The sequence below is a fragment of the Nannobrachium achirus genome, assembly GCF_963921795.1.
Source record: "Nannobrachium achirus genome assembly, chromosome: 16".
Lineage (NCBI taxonomy): Eukaryota > Metazoa > Chordata > Actinopteri > Myctophiformes > Myctophidae > Nannobrachium > Nannobrachium achirus.
Genome location: NC_137823.1, coordinates 42,007,756 through 42,031,759, shown reverse-complemented (window position 1 = coordinate 42,031,759; position 24,004 = coordinate 42,007,756). Strand labels below are relative to the sequence as shown.

The following is a 24,004-nucleotide window of genomic DNA, read 5'->3' as shown; positions in this document are numbered from 1 at the left end:
ATAAACACAGATTTTACAGTGTAGATTGTGGTATCAATTGGGGCATGTATATCAATTTTCTTTGTCTGAAAAAGGGTGAGAACCACTGGTCTAAAGCGATGTGATTTCCTCCCCAGCCGACGGAGGAGCTCCAGTTGGTTTGGTGTGATCTGGTGTCAGAGGCCCTGTCCGCCCTGTGGAGCAGCAGTGTCACCTCTGACCCCGACCGCTGGCTGAAGTGGGACCCCCTGTCTCCTGAACCCCAGATGTCTGTCAGGTCCCACCATGGAACAGAGAACATGGTAACTAGCAGCCACACAACTAAATAATCCTCCCTGTCGGGTGGAAACCTCATTATGTCCAAATCTGTTGCTTTTCGGGATTCAAATTCAAAGTAGCAAACGTACAGCTGTGCCATTTCAAAACGTCACGCTTCATGCACTTGGCAAGACAGTAGATTTTCAGGGTATTTGCAGAACATTGAGCTTGTAGATCAGCTATTTTAGCATTTTTATGACCTTCTCTGACTTCGAAGTTTAAATCTACTGGATTCTGCTTTTCAATGGGAATGGAGTGGTTTCTTGACATTTGCGAGTTTCTTAAAAAAACCTCCATTCTCTATAAAAATTAGAAAGGCAAAACAGGGAAAGAAACCTATGGAAAAATGCATTTGTTGCAGTACATTTTCAGGAAAAGAGCAGTAAATACTGAAGGGTTGAAACAACACCTGATCTGCAAGCTCAAAACGCTTGTAGATCTGGTAATTTTTATGCTTTTGTGTGACGCTGTAGTATGATCAAGTAGGGTGTTGATTTACGAAAGAAAACACAAAAAGTTAGAATATGAAGATAGGAGGTTTCTGTCAAACAGCAACGATGTAATATAAATTCAGACTAAACCCCGTCCACCTCCCCTGCAGGGCCCTCCCATGCTGAGTAAAGCGGTGTGGTCGCGCTCCGTGCTGGGAGTGCTGAGCAACAGTGAGACGGGTGGGAATTGGGACCCCACGGAGACGTCCCTGCTCTCCTCGTCCCATGTCACCCTGGGGGAGTGGAGGGAGAGGGTGCAGCAGCTCCAGGACGTCAGTGCCGTGCTGTGGGACAACATGGCCCTCCCTGCTCTGGCTCCGTTCAGGTAAGACCATGCTATAGGTTTATGGTAAAGTCCCAAGAGTCGAGTGTTTATACAAGCCTTGGAAGAGCATGGGAAATGAATAGAATGTTGTTGAAAGAAACAAACATAATGCCTACATGGAAAAACGTATAAAAAATATAGAAATGTTTGAAAAATCGAATCGCTTGGATCTCGAAATCCACTTGGGAACGGCTTCCTTTGTATGTGGATCTCGAACTGCGTGTGGTCAGTCAGTGATGTCAGTCATCTTTGAGGTTCAGTATCTATGACAATATGTCTCCAAATTTGGGCAAGGTGTAAGCCCGATTTGAAGTGAACCCCATTGACTTTTCTGTAAATATTTCAGAAAATAATAATGTGAAAATTGTATGGAGATATTAACACATCTGGTGCCAACCCCGAGTTTGTATTGGTACTACCGCTGTGCCAACCCCGAGTTTCCCGAGTTTGGACCGTTTTTTTTTTTTTTTTTCAATTTTTTTTTTTTCAAAAATATTTTTTGGACCTCCAGAAATGTATTAGGCATGATCGCGATCGCGAAATTGCATGTTTAACCCCCATACCAACCCATTATTTCAAACATGGCAGCCATGTTTGTTTACATCTGAAGAAAACATAATGGCTCATAAATCATGAATGCCTGAACGGATTTCCAAGCGGATTTTTTTGTTTGAAAGCTGTGAACAGCATCTACACACGTGGTGCATCATCTAGGCATGGGCGTGCACTATAAATTACATGGAGGTCTATGGAGACCATGGCATCGCGGGACATTGAAGAGAAAAAATCATTGCAACATAAGTGTTAAGATAGCCTGCTGCCAGTGTGCACACGAAATCAGCGGTTTGTGAGCATAGCTCCGGACAATCTCACACACGCGCCTACAGAACGACTCTTTAATTAAAACCGTGAAAACATCTGTGTCAATATCAGAACTACAAGCTTGTACGAACTGCTATTTTTTTTTTACATTTTTGAAAAATCTTGAAACACATTTGTAAAATCGGCCTTTGTCTTAACTCGTTCTGTGCCAAATTTAAAGTGGGACCTCTTATATTGCCGGTTCGCCAACAAAGGGTTAAAAAAATAGTGTGCACGCTGGTGCACACATTCGTGCACAGATCATGCACTATGCATGTGCATGCTTTTCACAGCTTTCAAACAAAAAAATCCGCTTGGAAATCCATTCAGGCATTCAGGAGAAGGCAGCCCTTATGTTTTCTTCAAATGTAAACAAACAAACATGGCTGCCATGTTTGAAAGATGGGGTTGGTATGGGGGTTAAACATGCAATTTCGCGATCGCGATCATGGCTAGTACACTGTTGGAGGTCCACATTTTTTCCAGAAGACGTCCAGAAGACGTCTGGCAGGGAGGTCCAGGGAGGTTAAAAAGACGTTTTTATTATAGAAACGTCTTTTTTGGCAGGGTATGAGTTAATCTGTTAATGGACGACTAGCCTCCTGCAGAGTTGTAAAAACCTCTCCTCTTCTCCTTTCTAAAGGGGGACAGACTTCAGGCTGCAGGGGGCGGTGTTGCGCCGCCAGCTTCAGAGCATGGCTGACCTGCTGCCCCCCAGTCTTCAGGAGGGCTACATGGATAACTGTGAGAGCCTGGTGGAGGATGCAGACCCCCTGATCGCTGCCCAGGAGATCCAGACAGCCTTCAGGGACTACCTGCCCGCCAACCTGCTCCCCGAGGGCCTCCTGGAGGCATGCATGACCTGCCTGCAGCAGTACGTCCAGAACAAGGTGCAGGGCACCAACCAGTTCCTGCGCTCCGGCGTGTTCTGGGTCAACATGGGCCTGTTGCAGATCAAAGTGTGGACGCCGCAGACCATTTTCGACCCGGCGGTAAAGAGGGCCTACAAGCTCAACTACGCCCAGGAGGAGGTGAGAGGAACTCTTGTAATTTTGGTGTTTTTTATGTATTTAACAAGTCGTATAGGCTCATTCAGTTTGCACCGAAATCCTTTCTTTTTCTATAACCGGACCTGGGTTTCCCCCAGGGGTTATACTCCTTTTTTCTGTCTGCACCAAATCTCTTTGACAAAAATATGTTATACGCAACATGTTATGGTTTGTAGAATGTTAGGCCTAGTAAAGGAACGCTATGGTTCATGTGGTTAAATGTGTTCTTCAGTCGTATACAATGAGCTTCTGTGTGTGTCCCTCAGTTGGCTTTGCTTCAGGAGGAATGGAGAGGACGCAGCCTGTCATCTCAGCTGCTGACCGGAGCAGAGCTGGAAGAGAGCAGCACCACTGACGGCTTCCAGCATCCTCGCATTAGGTGAGATCCAGTCAAAGACGACGGTGTACTGTGCACTGTTAAAACTCATCGGATGCCCACAAGGTGTCAACGCGTCAATCTCTTTGATGTCTCTGGAGGCCCATCGACACGTTTGACGTGTTGTACAGTATTTACAGTAACAATATTAAGTCTTACCCTAACGTCGGGCCTACCCGTGGATGTTGGCCGATGACCGCTGTCTGTTTACATTTGACGCTGAGAGCATCGCGCCGCCAATTTAATCCATTGAATCCAATGCAGCATCCAGACTTTAAAGCTCTTTATCTCTGATGTATGTTTTTATGGCAGAAAATTATGGCAATCATGGCAAAATGGCCAAAATATGATCGGCTAACAGTAGCTTTAGGCTATACAGGACGATTCACAACAACATCCTGTCTATGGTCATGTGACATGTAAACGTCATCACGCACACACGCATTCACTAGAGCCTTGTCTAATACAATGGAAGTGAATCTGGGCACTTAGCTGGGGCTCTGGCGCCATCTCCTGGGCAGTAAATGAGTTAAGGTTAAATCCCAATTCCAGCAATTAAATGGTTTCCAAGACCAACCTGTCCTCTGACAGGCCCATTTTGAATTGAACTTGAGAACTGAGGTGTTGGGAGGTAAAATACACTGGAGAGGGACTTGAGGCCCTCTGTCTTTGGAGTTATATTTGTCTATTTCTGACCTTCTCTCTCTTTTCTCGGCAAAGAAAAAAAAGAAATAACCCAAATAAAAATAACACCACCCACATCCCTTTCCAGGAAAGGCAAGTGGGTAACTGTGTCACATAAGTGGTTCAGTTCCAACAAGAAGTGTGTACTTTCTGTGGACCCTGGGGTAATCTTGATTTACCTATGTTAACTAAGGGTCCATTTGGTTCATTCTCAGATCTCTCAGTTAAATGAAGCCGTCTGTGTGGCTGCAAATACCTGTGGATCCTGTGCTAACTAATATAAGGGTCCATTTGATTCCATTGGTGCACTCTCAGTTAAATGCACCCATCCTGATAGTACCTGATTGTAATACTGGTGGTGACTAAGGGTCCATTTGGTTCTATTGGTACACTCTCAGTTAAATGAACTAAGGTAACTAAGGGTCCATTTGGTTCCATTGCAGGTACCTGTGGATCCGCATGCAGCAGGTGAAGGAGCAGATCGCAGAGCTGTCCAGGAAGCAGGCGTGTCGCCCCCATGACCCCCAGTACGGCCGCCTCTTCCAGGAGCTGCAGCACTACCTGTGCAGCATCGGCCAGGCCTCCGCCGTGGAGGACCTCCTCTCCCACCTGCTCAAAGCCCTGCAGGTAGGCCTGGCACAATGATGGCCTGATCGCACATTATTGGAGATAGTCGCAGTCATATCGCACTATGGTCAGAATCACTTCCATTCACCTGTATGAATTCATCTGTTGAAAAATGTTACTTACATTTTCAGAAATGGTTGATCTACAATGACCATACGTGTCACATCGCTTACTTTTATACCCTTTTGAATGTATGAAATAATTAAAGATTATATATTTATATTTAAGTTTTTGTGTCATATCTGGCCAGTGCAAACTGTGTATACAAAGCCTAAAAGGCAAACAGAAATCAAATGTCATTTTACAGGGACACTTAAATTAAGCACCAGTATTTTTGGGACAAAAAGTTTCAGCACTGACTCTTATCTTAGGTACTTCTAATATACACCGTTTGAATTGGTAATACCGGTAGTTATTTTATGTTATTTAGTTAATGATTGAAAGAATGAAGACATTTTAGATTTTTGACCTCTTTTTACCATTACTGGAATCCTAACAACATCCATGCCTACCTGCAGGGCTCCTCCACCACCTCGTCCAAGTCTCGCTCTCAGATCCAGGGTCTGCTGAAGGAGGAGGCGGTGTGGCAGAACTCCCAGCAGCGTTTCTCCCAGCGGCTGGCAGAGGATTACCCTCTGTACCCGGACGTGGTCGCCCCGCTGCGGAGCGCCATCCTCCAGCTGCGGCACGGCATGAGGCTGGTAGCCTCACAGGTAGACCTCCAGCTATGGATTATTGTCTTAGCAACTAGTACTTTATTACTGTGATTGTACAATATATAATAACTAGACCTTACCCGTTCATGTGCTGCAAAATATGTGCAGAGTGTGGGTTTTGGGGAAAGTAACTGTAACTGCATGGTGCGTGCGTGAGAATATGTGGGAGCATCATAATGTAAGGAGCAGCCCATGGAGGAGTGTATATTTATGATGGATACAAATAATTTAACAGCAAAATTACGTGAATAGAAGTATGAGGATGTATTTGCTCCACATAAGTTTTCTATACCCGTTGGAAGATGAGACACACATCACCCATTGCATGCGTGAGCCATGGAGAGAGAGAGAGAGAGAGAGAGAGAGAGAGAGAGAGAGAGAGAGAGAGAGAGAGAGAGAGAGAGAGAGAGAGAGAGAGAGAGAGAGAGAGAGAGAGAGAGAGAGAGAGAGAGAGAGAGAGAGAGAGAGAGAGACTGCAACATTCCTAACTGTGAGAGAGGTGTGTGTGGGCCTGGGGCTACAGATCCCATGGCCTGGAGGAACAGACCGTAACCCTGACAACAGGCTGTAGAGCTGTAGAGTGAAGAAACGCTAATTAATCGCTAGAATTTGGGAAAAATGAAATTCGGGCTCCGTCACTGTGTGTATAATGCTAATGACCAATGCCATGTTAAATTTGAGATCAGTCGCTGAAGCGAGTGAATAGATAATGCATTTTGTGACTGACTGACCTCTCTCTCTAATCATATGTTAGATATACTAGACCTTACCCGTTCAAAGATATGTGCTCCAAAATATGTGTGGGTTGTGGGGAAAGTTACTGTAACTGGTGCGTGCGTGAGAATATGTGGGAGCATCATAATGTAAGGAGCAGCCCATGGAGGAGTGTATATTTATGATGGATACAAATAATTTAACAGCAAAATTAGGTGAATAGAAGTATGGGGATGTATGCACATATTTTTCCATACCCGTTGGAAGATGACCCGGTGCATGCATGACCCTTGCATGCAGAGAGAGAGAGAGAGAGAGAGAGAGAGGGAGGTGTGTCTCTTCACTGCAACATTCCTAACTGTGAAAGAGACAACAGGCTGACAACAGGCTGAGCTGAACAGAAGTGGTGAAGAAACGCTAATGAATAGCTTGAATTTGGGAAAAATTAAAATCGGGCTCCGTCACTGTGTGTATAATGCTAATGGTCAATGCCATGTGAAAGTTTGGATCAGTCGCTGAAGCGAGTGAATAGATAATGCATTGTGTGACTGACCTCTGACTGACTGACTGACTGACTGACCTACCGACTCCTTAATTATATGATAGATATCAGCAAATCAACTGATGTTAACACTAATGAATTATTATAATCAATTGTTATAGAAAGTAATTAATGTTTCACAAGGATGAAGGATTTGAAGAATTTACAAAGATTTATTCAAAAGAGCAAAAAGTTGAACAGAGTATACAGCATTCACAGCATCAGAGGAGCAGGCCTCCTGGCCTGTCCTGTCAGCCCCTACAGGCACAACCTTCCCCTGCACCATTATCATACAGCTCTTATATTCCATTTTGACAGAGATGCTATTCTAACATGGTAACATGGTCTTATAAGGTTATGTTCTAAAGATAAAGCAACATAGAAATAGTTACACACAGTACAGATTATTCTGACACAGAGAGGTAGAAGTCACAGGAGAATGTCAGCTGTTGGTTTGACAGCTGCAGGCAAATCTACATTAGTGTGAGATTTGCTTTAAGCTAAATTCTACAAAGTTGAATATACTGTAAGTAGGATACACATTTGACAGTCTACATATTTCTACTACAATATTGATTATTATTACTTTTTTTTACCCATTTCATTAACCACTTGAATTATATTTTATACTTAGCGCCTATAATGACATGCCCAAAATAGAGGTTGAAAGAACAGTTGCAGCCCCGTTGGGATCAATTATCGATTCATTGCGTATTATAATCAATTAAAATCGATTCGTCCGATTGACCGTTGCAACCCCTGACTGCAGGTGTACTCCTCACTGGCCACGGCGCCCGGCCTGCCCAAGCTGATCAGCTGCCTGCTGGCCTTCCCCTCCGTTAGCCCCGCGCTGCCCTCCTACCTGGCGCGGGCGGACTTCCTGTGCTCCAGGGCGTGCATGGAGGTGCTGCGAGGCCTGGCCAAGCTGCTGCCCCAGCAGGATGCCTCCTCGGAGCACGTGGTGCCCCAGTCCTCCACGCTGCTGCTGAACGCGCTGCGCTTCGTGCAGTGCCACACGCTGGCCATGGGCCAGCTCAGCCAGGAGACCCTGAACCTCTTCAGGCACATCTGTCAGGTGAGTTGCTTCCGTCAGAGATGTGGAGTTCAGGTGACAATGTATTAGGTTGTATATAGCAGTGGTTCTCAACCTGTGGGTCGGGACCCCCAGAGGGGTCCCCAACTTATTTTGGGGGGTCCCCAGATGATTAACTTAATGTGCAATATTGTTTTCTCTCTCAACAGTAAACAAACCACCATAAAGTTTAAGTGTATCGAGGGTATCTGCACATTTCTAAAGTGACAATTTAAGGATTTTTTAATACCTCTAAAATGACAAATTAAACATTGGCCAAATTGTCAAATATTAGAGGCTGAAATTGTGAAAATAGGCGATCTACATGCTCACAACGCCTCGCAACGCAAGGCGTTATGAGCATGTAGACCGGCTATTTTCACCACAGAACCATGTTATACAAAATGTAATGCCTCAACTTAGGGCTCGTCAGGGTGGAGGGTCCCCAGTTAAAATATGATTATTTTTGGGGTCCCTGGCCTGAAAAGGTTGAGAACCACTGGTAGGGCTGGGCAATTAACCAAAAACATATTGATTGTTGATTGACATGTCGATTCTGTGATACAGAATCGACATGAAGTCATTTGAATAGATTTTTAGGCGTACAAAAATAGTGAAAATAGGGGGCGCCCGCTGGTCTACTGGTCCAGGCGCATACCATATAGGCTAAGTGTAGCCTGACAATGTGTTGCTGGTTCGAGTCCCGATCCCAGCTACCTTTGCTGCGTCACTCCCCATCTCTCTCCCCATTTCCTGTCATTCTACTGTCCTATCAATAAAGGCATAAAATCCCCAAAACATATCGGGGAGGAAGAAAAGTGAAAATAGACAATCTGAAAGCTTACAATGTGTTGCATAGCAACACATTGTGAGCTTGTAGATCTGCTATTTTCGCTATTAAATAGTTTTTTATTGTTCATTAATCGTAATCGAGGCAAACGTTTGAAATAACCAAGGTAGTGTTTTTAACGTCTTACTAACATAGCATTACACTTCACATTTTGGGAACGGCCGTAGCTGAGTGGTTAGAGCAGTTCACCGGTTCCCTTGAAGGTCACCGGTTTGCCTCCCGGCCCACCCATGTCTACATGCCAAAGGTGATCATGCGCAAGATGCTCTAACAGCTCCCCCAGAGCATGACCATCTGAGCAGCCAGCAGCTGGATAAAGCTGAAACTAAATATCCCCAGCGGGATTAACAAAGTCTGGTCTCATCTGACGTTATCTTCAGGCACTGGTGAACGAGTGGGATGAACAGGAGAGACGGAGGAGGGAGAAGGAACAGCTGGAGGCCAGTCTGTACCGAAACCGCAGTCGCCTGCACGGCACGGGCCTCACCGAAGACCAGCAGGATGAGAGAGACTTCAGACGTCGCTTCCCCCAGTTCAGCAAGGTAGCACACTTTGATTCACTGAGCAGCAATAAATTATACATGACTATTTTATGTTATATAACGTTTATATAACGTATATATATATTTTACGCTAGTTTCAACAATGACGCAACTTTCATACTCAAAGTTTCACTTTCACTTCACCAGGTATTTAAGGCTTTATGCCAGAGGTACTACGGACACACAAAGCCAGACGTAGGAGCAGTTAGCACCACTCAAAAACAAGCAAACAACGAACAGCAATAAAAGACTGGCTTTCAAAAAGAGCATTAAATTATAACTCATGATGGTATCATTCGCTCATTAGCTTTTTTTCATCTGCAAAAAGAAATGTGGCACATTGTTAGCTCTTTTTGAGTGGTTACCACTCCTATGTTTGACTTAGTGTGTAGGTCCCTATGTACTGTATGTGTCCCTATGTTATGCAGTACCAACGTTTCAGAGCATAATGCCCAGAAATCCATGCATGGAGATAACATGTCTTTACATCTAAATTAGAACTTAAACAAAGTACCATTTGTCAGTAGAGGAATACCGGTACTTCAGTCTTGTACTTCAAGAGAAATGCTGGATAATTCCACCACTTATTCTAATACTCTATATGCACCACAGTTCAATCATATTATCTAATATTTCACATATCAACTCTTTCCTGTGTGGATGGAAGATAATGATTACGAGATTGTGATGTCAACCTCCGCTGTGTTTCTGCTAAACTGCTCCTCCAGCAAAACCATCATGCAATTTGAGTTGCAATTAAAGGGGTATTTCACTTTAAAACACGTCTGCGGTCATTTTAACACATACTGTTGCTTTTGTGTACACCCCAGACCCTTTTTGCCGGATTTAATATTTAGATAATTGAATATTAATTTAATCAGACATGCTCCTCTTGTGTATACCTATGTTAATCAATAATCATGTTAGACTAATTGAAAACACAGACATCCATGCTTCTGGTGAACATCCATGATTCTGGTGACTAATACTGTCCTTCTAATGTGTGAGGGGACCATCATTTTTGAATTAGTTAAAAAAAGATACTGTGGGTGTGGGTGAGAGAGAGAGAGAAAAAGCTATGACCCATGCACACAGATCTTAAGGCATATTGATTATTTATTTAAAAAATCTGTTATAATGTGTATACAATAATACCTTACACATACTGTACATACTTAATATGTCTTACACTGAATAGAGCACAATGGAGTGTGAGCACAATGAGTGAATGTCAACTGCTCTCTTCTTATTAACTTCTCTCACTTGAAGAGACTGGATCTACAGTGTATAACTTCTGATTGCATTATACAAGTTAACTAGACCAGGTCACCTGGTTCTGCCAGACCCGCAATGAAAATCAGAATGCAAGGAAGGGGGGGGGGGGGGGGGGGGGGGGGGGGGGGGGGGGGTGGATCAATCTTAGTCTGGCCTCTCTCCTTTGACCTGTCCGGCAAGCGTGACGCTGGCAGGAGTGCAAGACTCCAGCTGGTATAGCTCGTGGGATCCTTAAGGAACACACAGGATTGTATAGGCTGAGCAGCTGGAAATGTTTCTGAGCTTGTAGATGGGCTGAGGAATTTATAGTGTCAGCAGCTCGTCAGCCAACTCAACTCAGCTGGTCCTGTACAGGTGACGGCACTCAAGGCAATCAGCCGAGCAAGGGAAGGGAGGGGCAGATGAGCAGTCAGAGGCAAACACAGGCACACTGAGGAAAAGAGGGACCGACCGACCGACCGACAGACCGACAGACCGACAAAGCCTTTTGTAGGCCGACCCCCTGGGTCTGGCAAAAATGTAAAAAAAAGATGATCCCTACCTAACCTTAAATTAGTGAATACCTAATAGCTAAAGCAGCACTTCATTCATTCATGATTCCAGAGCGGGGTGCAATAAGCAAGAATAGCACAACGTAATACATCAAATGCATAGACATGGTATTCTAGGATCGTAGGTAAACCAAGAACGTCATCATCAGTCCAAACAGTGGAATAACCGAAAAATCTATAATCTGTACATTGTAACTAACTATACACACTATAGGATGCCAGGTCAACAATGACCTGGCATCAGTCTATCAGTGGTGCCCAAACTTTTGTCTCGAGACCCAAAAGACACCAGATCTACTCGTTCATGCCGCATTGTGAGCTTGCTATTTTCACTACTTCTTAAGGCCCATTCCCACTGGGCCAGATAACAGATATCTGGAGATATTTCTCCAGATATTTTTCCATTCAAAGTGGATGGTAGATACAGATAAAAAAAATATATACCACAGATATTTGCCACAGATACTTTTATCTGTGGCAAAACATGTTTTTATCTGTATCTACCATCCACTTTGCATGGAGAAATATCTGGAGAAATATCTCCAGATATCTGTTATCTGGCCCAGTGGGAATGGGCCTTAAGTTAGGGGATTTCTTTGGTTATTTTTTTATTCTATTCATGAAAGTCCTTCAGAAAAACATTAGAATCTTTATGGAAATATTTCGAAAATCTTTTAAAATAATAATTAAGTGTGGGTGGTGAATGGGGAGACGTGAACATTTTTGGCTTGTTGAAGACCAATCATGCTGGCATTCTGGATCATTTGGAGAGGCTTAAGTGACTGTGGCATTCCTGCGTGCCGCCCTGTCATGAAAATCAACAATTACGGTTATTTCAATGAATTAATTAATTAATTAATGTATATGCTAGTGAATGATTGTCTTACTCAATTTCTTTGATCTTGCGCAGTACCCAGGGAGCTTTCCAATAACTGCAAAAAATTCCTTTCTATGTCTCAAAACTGCAAGAACAAAACAGTTTAGGCAGGGAAGTGACTGACTGACTGATCTTACATAAATAATAATAATACAACTTTATTTGTATAGCAACTTTCATGACATGAAATGCAGCTCGAAGTGCTTTACAGAGCAGAAAATGAAGCACAAGTGCTTACATGATAGCTCTGACACATGGAGGGTTCCTCCTCTGGACCCTATATCCTCTGATAGGTTCGACTATCTCCTCTGTGCTTACACTAATACAGCAGGAAGACAGCTTATGTTTCCCCCCACCACCTGTAAGAAAACAACAGAGGGGTAATGTTTAGGTCATTTTGTTCTGATCCATTATGTTTTGGTTTCAGTACCCATAATGCAGTGGTACTAATACCTCCAATATCATTGTTCCAATACTGTCAGTCACCATCAGTCCAATCAGTAAGCAATTAGACGTGAGGACCTGGGTTGTGAACCACTGCTGTAATGCTATCATAAACAACTATTACTTGTAATAATTTCCACAAGGGTTGAGACCAGAATGTGAGGAGTTATTATTTGATATAGAGCTCCTAGAGACGGCAAACTAAAAAGCATGCGTGGCAGACATTGTACAGTATCAACAAAATAATTTACACAACTTATTTATACAATTATTGGTTAATTTAAGGTCTGGTTGAAGGTAAAAGCAATAGGACACTTTGGTAGAGGTTTGGGTTGTGTATGATGTAAGTCTAGTCTAATTGGCAGGATATATTTCATATTGCTCCATTGATTAGACATTTATAATCCAAAAATAGCTCCTCATTGACTTACATTGTACAGTGAGAAAGCTCTTTGTTTTTAACTAGATCTTTATGCCTATGCGGCCTTCAAATCCAGTCCCATATTGCACTGATCATAGCAATGGTCACCTAGTTATGGCCATTTGAAATGTTGGTGTGCCTGAGGCCACCAGGGGACCCTGACGTGGCCCCTGGTGAGACCATTGTCATGGCAGACCCCTGAACAGTATTTGTGGCAAGTTTGGTGCAGATAGGAGCAACGGTTGGGGGACACAAAACCAGCGCTACAAAGAAATGTTTTAATTTTGAGGCCTTATCCATATCCCCTTATGGTTTAAATTCTCACCTGAGTTCAATTTAAGCAGGCATTCCCCTTCTTTCAGGGTCAGGTTGTCATAGCTGTTCTCTAAATGGTTTCTTTCCAGGGTCAGATTGTCATAGATGGTCTGTAACTCATTTTTCTCTAGAGTCAGGTTTTCATAGCTGATCTGTAACTCATTTCTCTCCAGGTTCAGGTTTTCATAGCTGGTCTGCAACTCATTTTTCTCCAGGGTCAGGTTTTCATAGCTGTTCTGTAACTCATTTTTCTCCAGGGTCAGGTTTTCATAGCTGATCTGTAACTAATTTCTCTCCAGGGTCAGGTCGTTGTAGTTGATCTGTAACTGTTCATAAGCTAACTTATCTGCAGGGGACGGAAACATTGTGAAGAGCAATAAACAAGGTTTATGATTAGATCAAGCATCTGTGTAGAAAGGTTGCTTAGAGAAGAAGAAAACACAATATCATCTAGGGCAAGCTAGAAGACTTTGAAGACGGGTGTTCTTTTATAGCAGTTTTGAAGGAGGGTAGGGTGTCAAATCTTAGGGGTTAGGTTGAGTGCGTAATTATTATATGCCTAGTCCACACTCCGCTACACCCCCTCCATCTCACTCACACGACTAACCACATACTTGTCATAACTGAAGTACGATTTTAAAAAATGGGGGATAGGGTCCTGAATTGTAAAAAGAAAAATGAAGTTGCATCAAGTTTGGGTTAATGCTGTGGTGGCTTTTGTAGTTGTTAGAGCACAGCTAGAAACTGACAGGCAACAAAATACCAGAACAAGTTTTTTTTGTTGTGACATGGAATACTCACAGTGAACGGCTAGGCCAGTGTTGAGAGCCAGCAGTATAAGACACGGCATCCCCAGACATACAGCGACCACTCTGAAATACCTTCTCGCTGTATTAGAGCGCTGTCCTGGAACAGAAAGTACAGCTGGTAGGTGTGTAGTGCCTAAAAGATGGTAAAACAAGACTTATGTCCAAACCACACCAATGATTCGCCATGCAACTCCTTGTAACTAAGCAGTTTTAAGGTCAACCGCACCAATGCAACTCCTTGCAAAAAGCCATTGGGGATAATGGTTGCACAAGTAGTTGCATGTTGCGAATCATTGGTGTGGTTTTGGGCTTTAAGCTGTAAGAATCCAAAAGCACCATTAGCTACACCCAACCGAAACAACATGGTTTGAGCTCAACAACATTATTTGCCATTCTTACCTAGCCTTGCACTATCAATAGTGGGCTAAAAATATTAAAGAAGGTACATTTATTTGACGTCTTCAGTGAAAATCGAATAATACATTCCCGTAACCGATGGACTTCCAGGGGTCATTGGCATCACTTTTCTGGCCTGCTATGCCCCACCATACCACTTGGCCAAAATGAATCTCACCCTGAGAATGTCCTCCTGCTGTGTTCTCCGTCATGTCCTCCTGTGGTCCAGGGACGTTTTCATAGTTCCTGACTTGGTCCACACTCTCGTAGATGTGAACCTCTCCCTCCTCATTGACATCTCTTCTTTTGGCATATATCACTGTCGTCGTGGGGTCTTTGTGGGCATAAATATTTCTTGCCATCGTACAAGTTTATATGAGAGACTTGAAGTAAGTATTGACTACAAATAGTAACTATGTTGTATATTCCTCCCCTGGCCCAAATAACGAAATTCCTACATTACATTATTACGAGGTAACCGTCATATACTAGTGAATAACTCGTTTAAAGTGTGAGCATGTCTGTCTGTTGCTGATTGAGTGCAAATCTGTAGCAGTAAGGAAGTGTAAAGGGCCCTACACACCAAACTGATGTCAGCGTTAATGTCAGTCGATAAACAAAGGTACGCAAACAAACACACACACACACACACACACACACACACACACACACACACACACACACACACACACACACACACACACACACACACACACATAAAGTGTGGTGATAATGATGGTGATATCTGTCACTCACTGTAGGTCACTGCTGGGGCAGGAGAAGTACTGTAGGACGAAGGACGGAAACATTGTGAAGAGCGATAAATACGGTTTATGATTAGATCAAGCATTTCTTTGAAAAAGAATATGCTAAATCTTCTAGGCAAGCTAGATAGATAGATAGATAGATATCCTTAAACTTCCTTACTGCTACAGATAAGAGCGAGGTTCCAGTATATTGCTTGTTTTGACCGGTTTTTTTATGGCCAAGACCGAAAAATAGAATTCCCCCGAACATTCTGACCGATTAAAAAACGCACAGTCATTTATTATTATCACTGTCTGCAAATCATTTCATCCTCTGCACCTCCACTGTCACCACCATACGACCATATATGGTGAGCGCAGACCCGACATTCAGACTATTGATCGTTATTCTGAAGAACATGTTTTACCATGAAACTAATGATGCAACACCTTGTTGAGAAATCATTAGGCTCACAGCCAGTCATGGACACAACATGCATGATTTCAGTCCCAAATATAATACTTTTTAACTGTTATTATTGGCTCCAATTACGCACCTACCATTACCTGCACCTGTCATTCATGCATAAAAAAGTGGGTTAGTAGTGAGCGTTGCATTTGAGCAGTTCATTTCATTAAGCTATACCCTGCGTGCGTGCGTGTGCGTGCGTTTTTCTAGGCTGCTCAACAGCGCCACTTGGTGACCCAGGCCTGTCACTGGTCATGCAGCGGTATTGCAGCTCATACTCATAGAGAGTTACATAATGCTATACACAATTACATAGTTACACACTCAGTCAAGCCTTGGAGCGGTGTGCACCGCTCAGAAATTATGTCCGTTATTTTTATGAGATGTCCAATGAATTGTAATGTGCAGTTTAAAATCTGGGAAAAGAATCCAAGATAAATGGATTTTTCTAAATCTGATAACATTGAGCCGGACAGAGTTTTATCCATCTGCTAGCAACCTAGCACCATCCATACTTTGGTAAAGAGACGGAATCACAGAAGACACTAACTTGACGTAGATTCAACGTCAATGGCGGTGAAGCATTGGATCTGACATGATGTATATCAACGTCAATGGGGTTGAAGCATTGGATCTGACATGATGTATATCAACGTCAATGGCGGTCATTGTGTTAAGCTTGAGATTGACATAATGAAATACGAATACTGCATTATGAAGTGAACTAAGATGAACAATTACGGATACTGTAGCTGCTCTCAGACGTACTTGCATCTTGGGTCTTACATTGTATTAGATTTACTCGTCGTCAACCCAATGACTACTATAATAAGCCATCCTTATCAGCAGTGACCCTCTCTCCATGTCCGTCCAGGACTTTGCAGACATCACGGCCCAGCCCAGCCTGGAGGGTCCAGCAGATACAGAGGATCAAGACGAGGAAGGACCTGAGGAGTCGGCGCAGACATTCCTGTCTCCTGCTGCGATGAGTGCAATAGTCGACATCCACCAGCGCCTGTGTCTGGGACACGCCCAGTCCCTGTGGTACCAAAGCACAGCTCCAGCCAACCACAGCAAAGAGCACATCAGAGCCCTCATCTCCTCCTATCAGATCGCTGCCCCTGTGATGTCACGCTTCTACCATCTAATGGGTTGGTCAACCTTGTTTTTACACAGTATACTGTATATTTTTCACTTGACACTGCAGAATGAGTGTCATTTAAAAACAATTTATCATGTAATGAAAAACATTTTTTATTTTTTATATACCCTAATTGCTGGACTAATAAGCCGCACCTGAATATAAGCCGCACCAGCTAAATTTAGAAAAGAAAAAAAATGTTTACATATATAAGCCGCACCTGACTATAAGCCGCAGGTGTCCTTCCTGCTTCCCGCTAGAGCGCCCCTGGTGGCCGTTAGCTGTATAAATCTACATATAAATCTACATATAAATCCTTGTTAAAGACCATTGTAAAACTAACTAACTGGCCGTTAGCTGTAAAAATCTTTATATAAGCCGCACCTTTGTATAAGCCGCAGGGTTCAAAACATGGGAAAAAAGCCGCGGCTTATAGTCCGGCAATTACGGTAGCTTTTTATATACCATACATCGAGTCCTACATCTCATTAGTCCTACTTTGGTTAGGGTTAGGTTTTAGGGTTAGGTTTAGGCATAGTTTTATGAGGTTAGGGTTAGGTTTAGGCATAGTTTTACTGAGGTTAGGTTTAGGTGTAGGCATAGTATTTTTCACCAGGTTAACATCACCAGATTCGGACTAATGGGATGTAGGAACAATGAGATGTCGTACCAATGCAATGGCACCGAATTGTGGTCAACATTTGATAAATTGGTCACTTGGGTAAGCGCCACAGATTCATGATTCTCTTGAAAACTTAAATCGGGTAATTTTATTTGGATTTGTATCAGAAATTTCTCAGAAGAATATAATTCCATAATGAAGGAATGAGTTGCATTCTGTTACATTGAGATACCATTTCAACACGGACGCCAACCGCTCCTTGGTTTCCTCTCTCAGATGCTGAGCTGGAGCCTCAGCTGACCGGCAGCCAGCTGCTGGTGGGTTCCCTCCTCCAGAACAGCGTGCTGGGGGGGTCCGCGGCGGGTCCGGACAGCCTGGCGGTCCACACGGACGGACCCTACGACTTCTACCAGCAGCCCAACATGAGCCAGGCCCGGCTCTGTCTTCCCGTTCTGGAGCAGCTCAGAGTGGCGGTCAAACACCGGCTGGAGGACTGGCCTGATCACCCAGCTCTAGTGCAGGTCAGTTTATAGTTCAGTGGTTCTCAAACTTGTTCTTCTCAATGGTATCAGCGGTCCAACCAAATGCAGCACTCCACCAGTGGTGGAAGATGTACACACAGTTTGTACTCTAGTAAAAGTACCAATACCACAATGTAGAAGTACTCTGTTAACCCATTTAGGCCTGAGTCCGATTTGAAAAAAGCCTTAAAGACCTAAGTCCAATTTGAAAATTACGTATTACTCAGCCTCTATAGCAGCTAGAAACAAAATGCCAAAACTATTTGATAGCTTACACCTTTGGCTTTCATAGAAAAAAATCAAGAAAATGTCAAATATTTTTTCAAAAATTACTGTACTACATACTGTAATACTCTAAAATGTGTTCCTGGCCTGAGGGGGTAATACACTTTAATGTAACCCGTCCAAAGTAAAAGATCCTCGAAAGTGTACTTAAGCACCTTACTTGATTAAATGTAATCAGTTACTTTACACCACTGCTCTCCAGGGTAAAAAAAAGGGTAATCTCCCTTGTCCTCAGGCGGAGGCTCTGGTCCACTCTGTTATCCTTCTATAATCTGACACTTGCCTGTGATGTTCTTTCCCCAGCTGACTGTAGTGATAGATAGAATCTCATCCTTCAGTCTGGCCAGCCCGCTGGCCAAGTTCCTCAACGGCATGGAGATCCTACTGAGTAAAGCACAGGTGAGGTGTCAGTGCTGCCTCTCCCCAATGTCATTATAATGCATGATGTGTTGTTCAATGTTGTAGCTGTTGGGCAGAAACCTCTTATCTCCATATTCTAACAATTTGTGTTTTTTCGTAAATGAATGCCTTAAATACTTTTGCTATTTTTGAATTGAAAAGTAACAGTTTTGGACAAAGGAGTTTTCTATGTGACCGAGATGTTATCCTACATATAATTTTAGAGATCGCTCAGTCGTAGGTCAGTCACAAATGCATTTCTACCTTTATCTCTTCAGCAACTGATCCCAATTTTCACATTTTTCATTGGCCATTAGCATTAGACAGAGGCTGACGGAGCCCGATTTCCATTTTCACCAAATTCAAGCTATTTATTCGCGTTTTTATACCACTTCTGTTCAACTCAACTTCAGCCTGTTGTCAGGGCAACGGTCCGTTCCTCCAGGCCATGGGATCTGTAACCCCACACCCACCAATCTCTCTCTCTCTCTCATGTGGTTTGCCTGCATGCACGGGTCACTCATGCACCGGGTGCATTTGATGTGTGTCTTATCTTCCGACGGGTATGGCAAAATTATGTAGAGCAAGCGCATTCTCACGCACGCACCAGTTACAGTTACTTTCTCCATAACCCACACTCTGCACATATATTGGAGCACATATCTTCAAACGGGTAAGGTCTAGTTAATGTAAGTCATGATAATCCTCTTGACAGGACTGGGAGAACAACGCCAGTCGCTCAGTCTCTCTGAGGAAGGAACTGGAACCAGTCACACAGATCATTATCCAGTGGCGCAAACTGGAGCTCAGGTAAGAAACCACATATATTTATACTTTATTGTGTGCCTAAAATAGCCAAGCCTAAATTAAGCAACAGGCTGCTTTGGCAGAAAAGTCATTGACTCTCAAAACATATACTGTATTTATACACACACTCTTTTCTGTCTTGTTTGCTTGGTACTGCAGTTGCTGGTCAAGCAGTCTGGACAACGCCATGAAGCGTCACACAGAGAAGTCAACCAAACGCTGGTTCTCTGTTTACCAACTGCTGGAGAGATACCTGGAGGAGCAGAGGATGGATGCCAACGCTGGTATGTGGTTTGATGCGTGTCCATTGTTAACAATCATCATTGCACTGAACTGATCTGTGGAAGTATTTGCTTAATTTGTTAAATTATCAAGTTGTGATCAAAATGTTCAGTGTGCCTGTTGGATCAACCAAACAATACACAGACCATATTATGCTCCTAGTGAGTATTAGAACCCGAGTTAAGATTGTACAATTTTTTAGCATGTCTCTCTTTCTCTCTGCCCTTGGTTTCATGGTCCTGTCTGAAATAAATAAGGACACATGATATTGCTGTTCATTAAAACCATTAGCTACAGCTAGCTGCAAGCTACAATTTGCTTGCTTCTCGCTATCAGTACTCACTGTTCTCAATCAGAGAAAGGCTTATTATGTTTTGGAAACATAATTGGAGATTTTCTTATATTTTTTACGTTGCTCATTAACCTGCGCTTTAATTATCTACGTACATAAACCCCACTAAAACCTAACCTTACTTTACCGATGTGGCGGTTGCGATCAGCAGGTGATGAAGAGGAGGAGGAGGAGGAGGAGCGTCTCTCGCTGTCGTCGGTGTCCTCCACCCTCCAGGCCTTCATGGAGGGCTCCACCCTGGGAGAGTTCCACCCCCGTCTGGCCATGCTGCTCGGCTTCCACTGTCACCTGCTGCTGGTCCCCAGCCAGCCAGGACGAGGTCTGTAGTCATGCTACTCACACACACACCGTTTACATACTGTACAGTAGTGGTTCTCACTGTACGATCACAGGGACACCTAGGCTAGGGGTCCTTGGGGGAGAGGGGTTTCAGGGAGTCCCCAACTAAATTATTGATAGTTTGGAACCAATGGGAACCTTGAGTGCAAAGTGCAAATGGAAACAAATGGACCCTTACAGGTCTGTAACTACGAGAGTTGTGGCGGTCCTTGGCCTAATGCAGTGGTCCTTGGGGGGTTTCCAGGGGGCCCCCACCAAAAGTAGTAGTAGTAGTACTGTAGCATCACAAAGAACAACAATAATAAAATATGTTTATGTATATATGTTGGCTATTCAAAAATACCAGTTCTACAGGCTCTAAACAGTATTATGTGCTTTTGCAGAGTCATTGTGCAGTCTGCTGTGGAACCTGCACACCTACTACAGACAGTTCTCTGAATGCATCCAAACCAGAATCACACAGCTCAGAAAGCCTCTGGAGAAGGAGCTCAAGGTGAATACATTTCATACATTTAGTTGTCCTGCTTCCTGACCTTTGGATTTTAATGAATTTAATTACTACAGTTTTTCATGGCCGTCAATGTAGTCTAAAAACATATTTCAATACATATTCAGTTTTAAGTGTTTGAGTATGCTCTGAGGGGAATCAATCATGTCTGTCTTATTAATATTTGATGTGACATCTGTCACCATGATGTGTACTTATGTTACGCTTTGTATGGTTCCTCAGGACTTTGTGAAGATCTCCAAGTGGAATGATGTCAGTTTCTGGTCCATCAAGCAGTCAGTGGAGAAGACACATCGGTAAGGTTATAACTCGGCCCAGAACCTCTCTTTACAGTGTGTCCTGTCATGTCCAATTAAATGATAAACAACCCCCCCAGGGAGCAATGCACAGGCAATAAACATTCAACTCTACCTTTTAATGCACGTTTTCAGGCCAAGGACCCCTTAGTTGAGAGAGAGATGAAGCAGGGATCCCCACAACCTTTTCATAGATTCCATACAGTTTAATCGTTTGACCGCACAATCATCAGTGTATTTTGGATTCATGTCAATTTGTGTTTTCAGATATTTAACCACTCGAACCGTCTACTTAATAAACTTGACTTTTCACTATGTACTTAGTCTGCTCTTTTTCCACTCTACACCAAACTTCTTTGCTGAAAATAGCCGATCTACAAGCTCTATCTACAAGCTCTACAAGCCGATCGACAAGCTTGTAGATCATCTATTTTTGGCTACAGTTCTCAGAATACGGACACTAGGGTTCAAGTTGTTAATATAAAAAGGATTGGAATATTTGGAGGACCCCCTGTAGTATCTCTGAGGACCCTCTGGGGGTCCCGGACCCCCTGTTGAAGACCCCTGTCTTATTGTTCATCCCCAGGACTCTCTTCAAGTTTGTGAAGAAGTTTGAGGAGGCTCTGAATGGCCCCAGTGCTCCTGCTCTGGTGGAACAGGGATCCGACGCCAACCTGGACAGCGTGGACGCCAACCCAGAAGAGACCCCCATCAAGAGGGTGCACCAGGCCCTGAAGAACGCCCTGCCGGGGAAGGGCAGAGACCTGCAGGTAGAATGCTCTGACAAACTCATTATGCCAGTGGTTCTCAACCTTTTCAGGCCGCGACCCCCAAAATAATCATATTTTAACTGGGGACCCCCCCACCCTGACGAGAGCTAAGAATTGATGCATTACTTTTTGTATAACACAGATCTATTGTGAAAATAGCAGATCTACATGCTCACAACAATGGGTGCCATGGGACTCTACTAGGGGGGAACGTTTAAATTAGCCGTAATAACCATTTTTAAAGATGTACTTTTCACGGCTTAACCAAAATGTGAATGCAAGGAAATGGTATAGATAATTTCTTGACTTATTTTGCTGGCATTTCATAAAGTTTAGACAGGATACAAGTGATTTAGACTCTAAAGACTAAATTAATCGATTAACTGAATATCTACAGAAATCGGTTGTGAATATAATTGCTAGTTGCAGCCCTAGTCTCTTCTAATGCTGATCTGAAATCGAGGCACGTGTGCACTGGTCATTAGGACGAGTTGCTCAAATGTACAATGTAGAATGAAGTTAGCTGTGCTTTTATAATGGTGTTTATTAACGTGTCATTTCAGAGCGAGGTCCCAGAGGAGGAGGCGGTTGACGCGTCCTCTCTCCAGGCTCGTCTGCCCGTCCTGACCAGGAAGATGAAGAAGATGTGTGTCCAGTTGGTGAAGAAGAACCCAGTGCCAGAACTGGCTGAGGACCTGGACATATTCACTGGTAAGAGAACGGCACTACCAGCCCTAGTCCAGAGCAGTGGTTCTCAAGCCTTTTCATGTCACGGACCAACAAACTAATTTCTATTTGGCTACAGACCGGACTCCATGTGAAAAGGTTTTATGCCAGCGACCCCCATGTCAGTTATATAATTGCTTAATTAGTTTGGTTAACCTCTCAAGCCCTATTGTAATAAATGTGTTATGACGCACAATGCATCCCAACACCTGGCGAGCTTGTAGATCTAGATATGCGATTTGTTGGATTAACTGTTTTAACCAGCATCATACAGTATATGACTGTAGGTGACTATGTGAGTTCGAGAAGAGTGTTAGGTATTTGCCTCTGCCCCTAAGATATTGTTGTTGTTGTTGTATATTGTGTTGTAATAATGCTGTAAACTAAGTAAATCGAGACATTGGTGTGATTTTGCAAATAGAACGTGAACTTGAAAAACTAAATGATGTTTGTGTGATTCATCCAGGTGAGATCATCAGTAACCTCCGCGACCTGCAGAGTCTCACCATCGACGCGTCTGCAGAGAAAGAGAAGCAGAAGTCTGAGGTCAAACACATCCTTCAGCAGAAACAGAGAGCTCTCTCTGAACTCTTCAAGCATCTTGCAGAAATAGGTGAGATATATCCTTGAGCCTGTGACAAGTGCGAATTGTACACGGAATACATAGACAGATTTGCTTTATTTATGAATTACTGAAACAGAAACTGTAAAATATTCTGGGTCTTTTATTTTTTTAGTAATTCTATTTATTTATTTTGCTTGATTGACTTTAAATACTGGTGTTTTATGTATTGTAAATCATGTTATTAACCATATTAATTAATACACAGCTCGTGAATCAATTAATTATTATGAATTCTGTCCCTTCAGGTCTGTCCTACCGTAAAGGGCTGGCGTGGAACAGGACGACGGACCCAGAGAAGACTCTGTGCATGAAGCCTCTGGAGATGACAACGGCTCTGTCTGCTGCCAGGAGCCAGGAGCACGCAGAGAAAACGTAAACCCACAAACTCTCCCACATTTAAACACTTTATACTTTAACGTAGGACAAATAGCTAAAATATCCAATTTAGAAGCTCGCAAAAGCTTGTAAATGTGTTATTTTCACCATTTCTATTTTCTGTTCAAAACAAATTGAAACCCCTTTATTACCAAATGGGGAATTTGTTGAAGAAAGTAAGGTGGAACTCAATTTCATCTCGACAGTCGATTTTACCTGATGAAATGGATTGTAGTCACCGACAGCTTTGGACATGATATCTGCTATGATATGTACGGAACCAAAGCCTGATTGTCATTGTACTTGTGCAGGTTGTTTACGGAGTTGACAGCAGCATGGGAAGGATGTCAGACGTACTTCTACCGTTCATGGGCCAGGAGAACAGTACTGCTGACGGCTCTCCAAAGTGCTGCCAAGGTAGATTATTTAATTTAATTTTATTTAATTTAATTTAATTTAATTTAATTTAATTTAATTTAATTTAATTTAATTTTATTTTATTTTATTT

General features: G+C 43.1%; 1 protein-coding gene across 1 annotated transcript in view; it reads left to right on the top strand.

The window, feature by feature from the left end:
* The window catches only part of mdn1 (midasin AAA ATPase 1), a 96,378-nt gene that overhangs the window by 50,178 nt on the left and 22,196 nt on the right, over nucleotides 1-24,004 (top strand). The window contains exons 59-79 of the mRNA XM_080744022.1: nucleotides 117-281; nucleotides 899-1,113; nucleotides 2,618-3,005; nucleotides 3,290-3,402; nucleotides 4,527-4,710; nucleotides 5,229-5,423; nucleotides 7,451-7,756; nucleotides 8,984-9,145; nucleotides 16,323-16,599; nucleotides 17,488-17,732; nucleotides 18,321-18,416; nucleotides 19,132-19,226; nucleotides 19,383-19,507; nucleotides 20,009-20,176; nucleotides 20,580-20,689; nucleotides 20,927-21,000; nucleotides 21,587-21,770; nucleotides 22,334-22,481; nucleotides 22,963-23,109; nucleotides 23,367-23,493; nucleotides 23,808-23,913. Coding sequence (XP_080600148.1) covers nucleotides 117-281; nucleotides 899-1,113; nucleotides 2,618-3,005; nucleotides 3,290-3,402; nucleotides 4,527-4,710; nucleotides 5,229-5,423; nucleotides 7,451-7,756; nucleotides 8,984-9,145; nucleotides 16,323-16,599; nucleotides 17,488-17,732; nucleotides 18,321-18,416; nucleotides 19,132-19,226; nucleotides 19,383-19,507; nucleotides 20,009-20,176; nucleotides 20,580-20,689; nucleotides 20,927-21,000; nucleotides 21,587-21,770; nucleotides 22,334-22,481; nucleotides 22,963-23,109; nucleotides 23,367-23,493; nucleotides 23,808-23,913 — 3,630 coding nt within the window. The remainder of the gene's footprint in view (nucleotides 1-116; nucleotides 282-898; nucleotides 1,114-2,617; nucleotides 3,006-3,289; nucleotides 3,403-4,526; nucleotides 4,711-5,228; nucleotides 5,424-7,450; nucleotides 7,757-8,983; nucleotides 9,146-16,322; nucleotides 16,600-17,487; nucleotides 17,733-18,320; nucleotides 18,417-19,131; nucleotides 19,227-19,382; nucleotides 19,508-20,008; nucleotides 20,177-20,579; nucleotides 20,690-20,926; nucleotides 21,001-21,586; nucleotides 21,771-22,333; nucleotides 22,482-22,962; nucleotides 23,110-23,366; nucleotides 23,494-23,807; nucleotides 23,914-24,004) is intronic.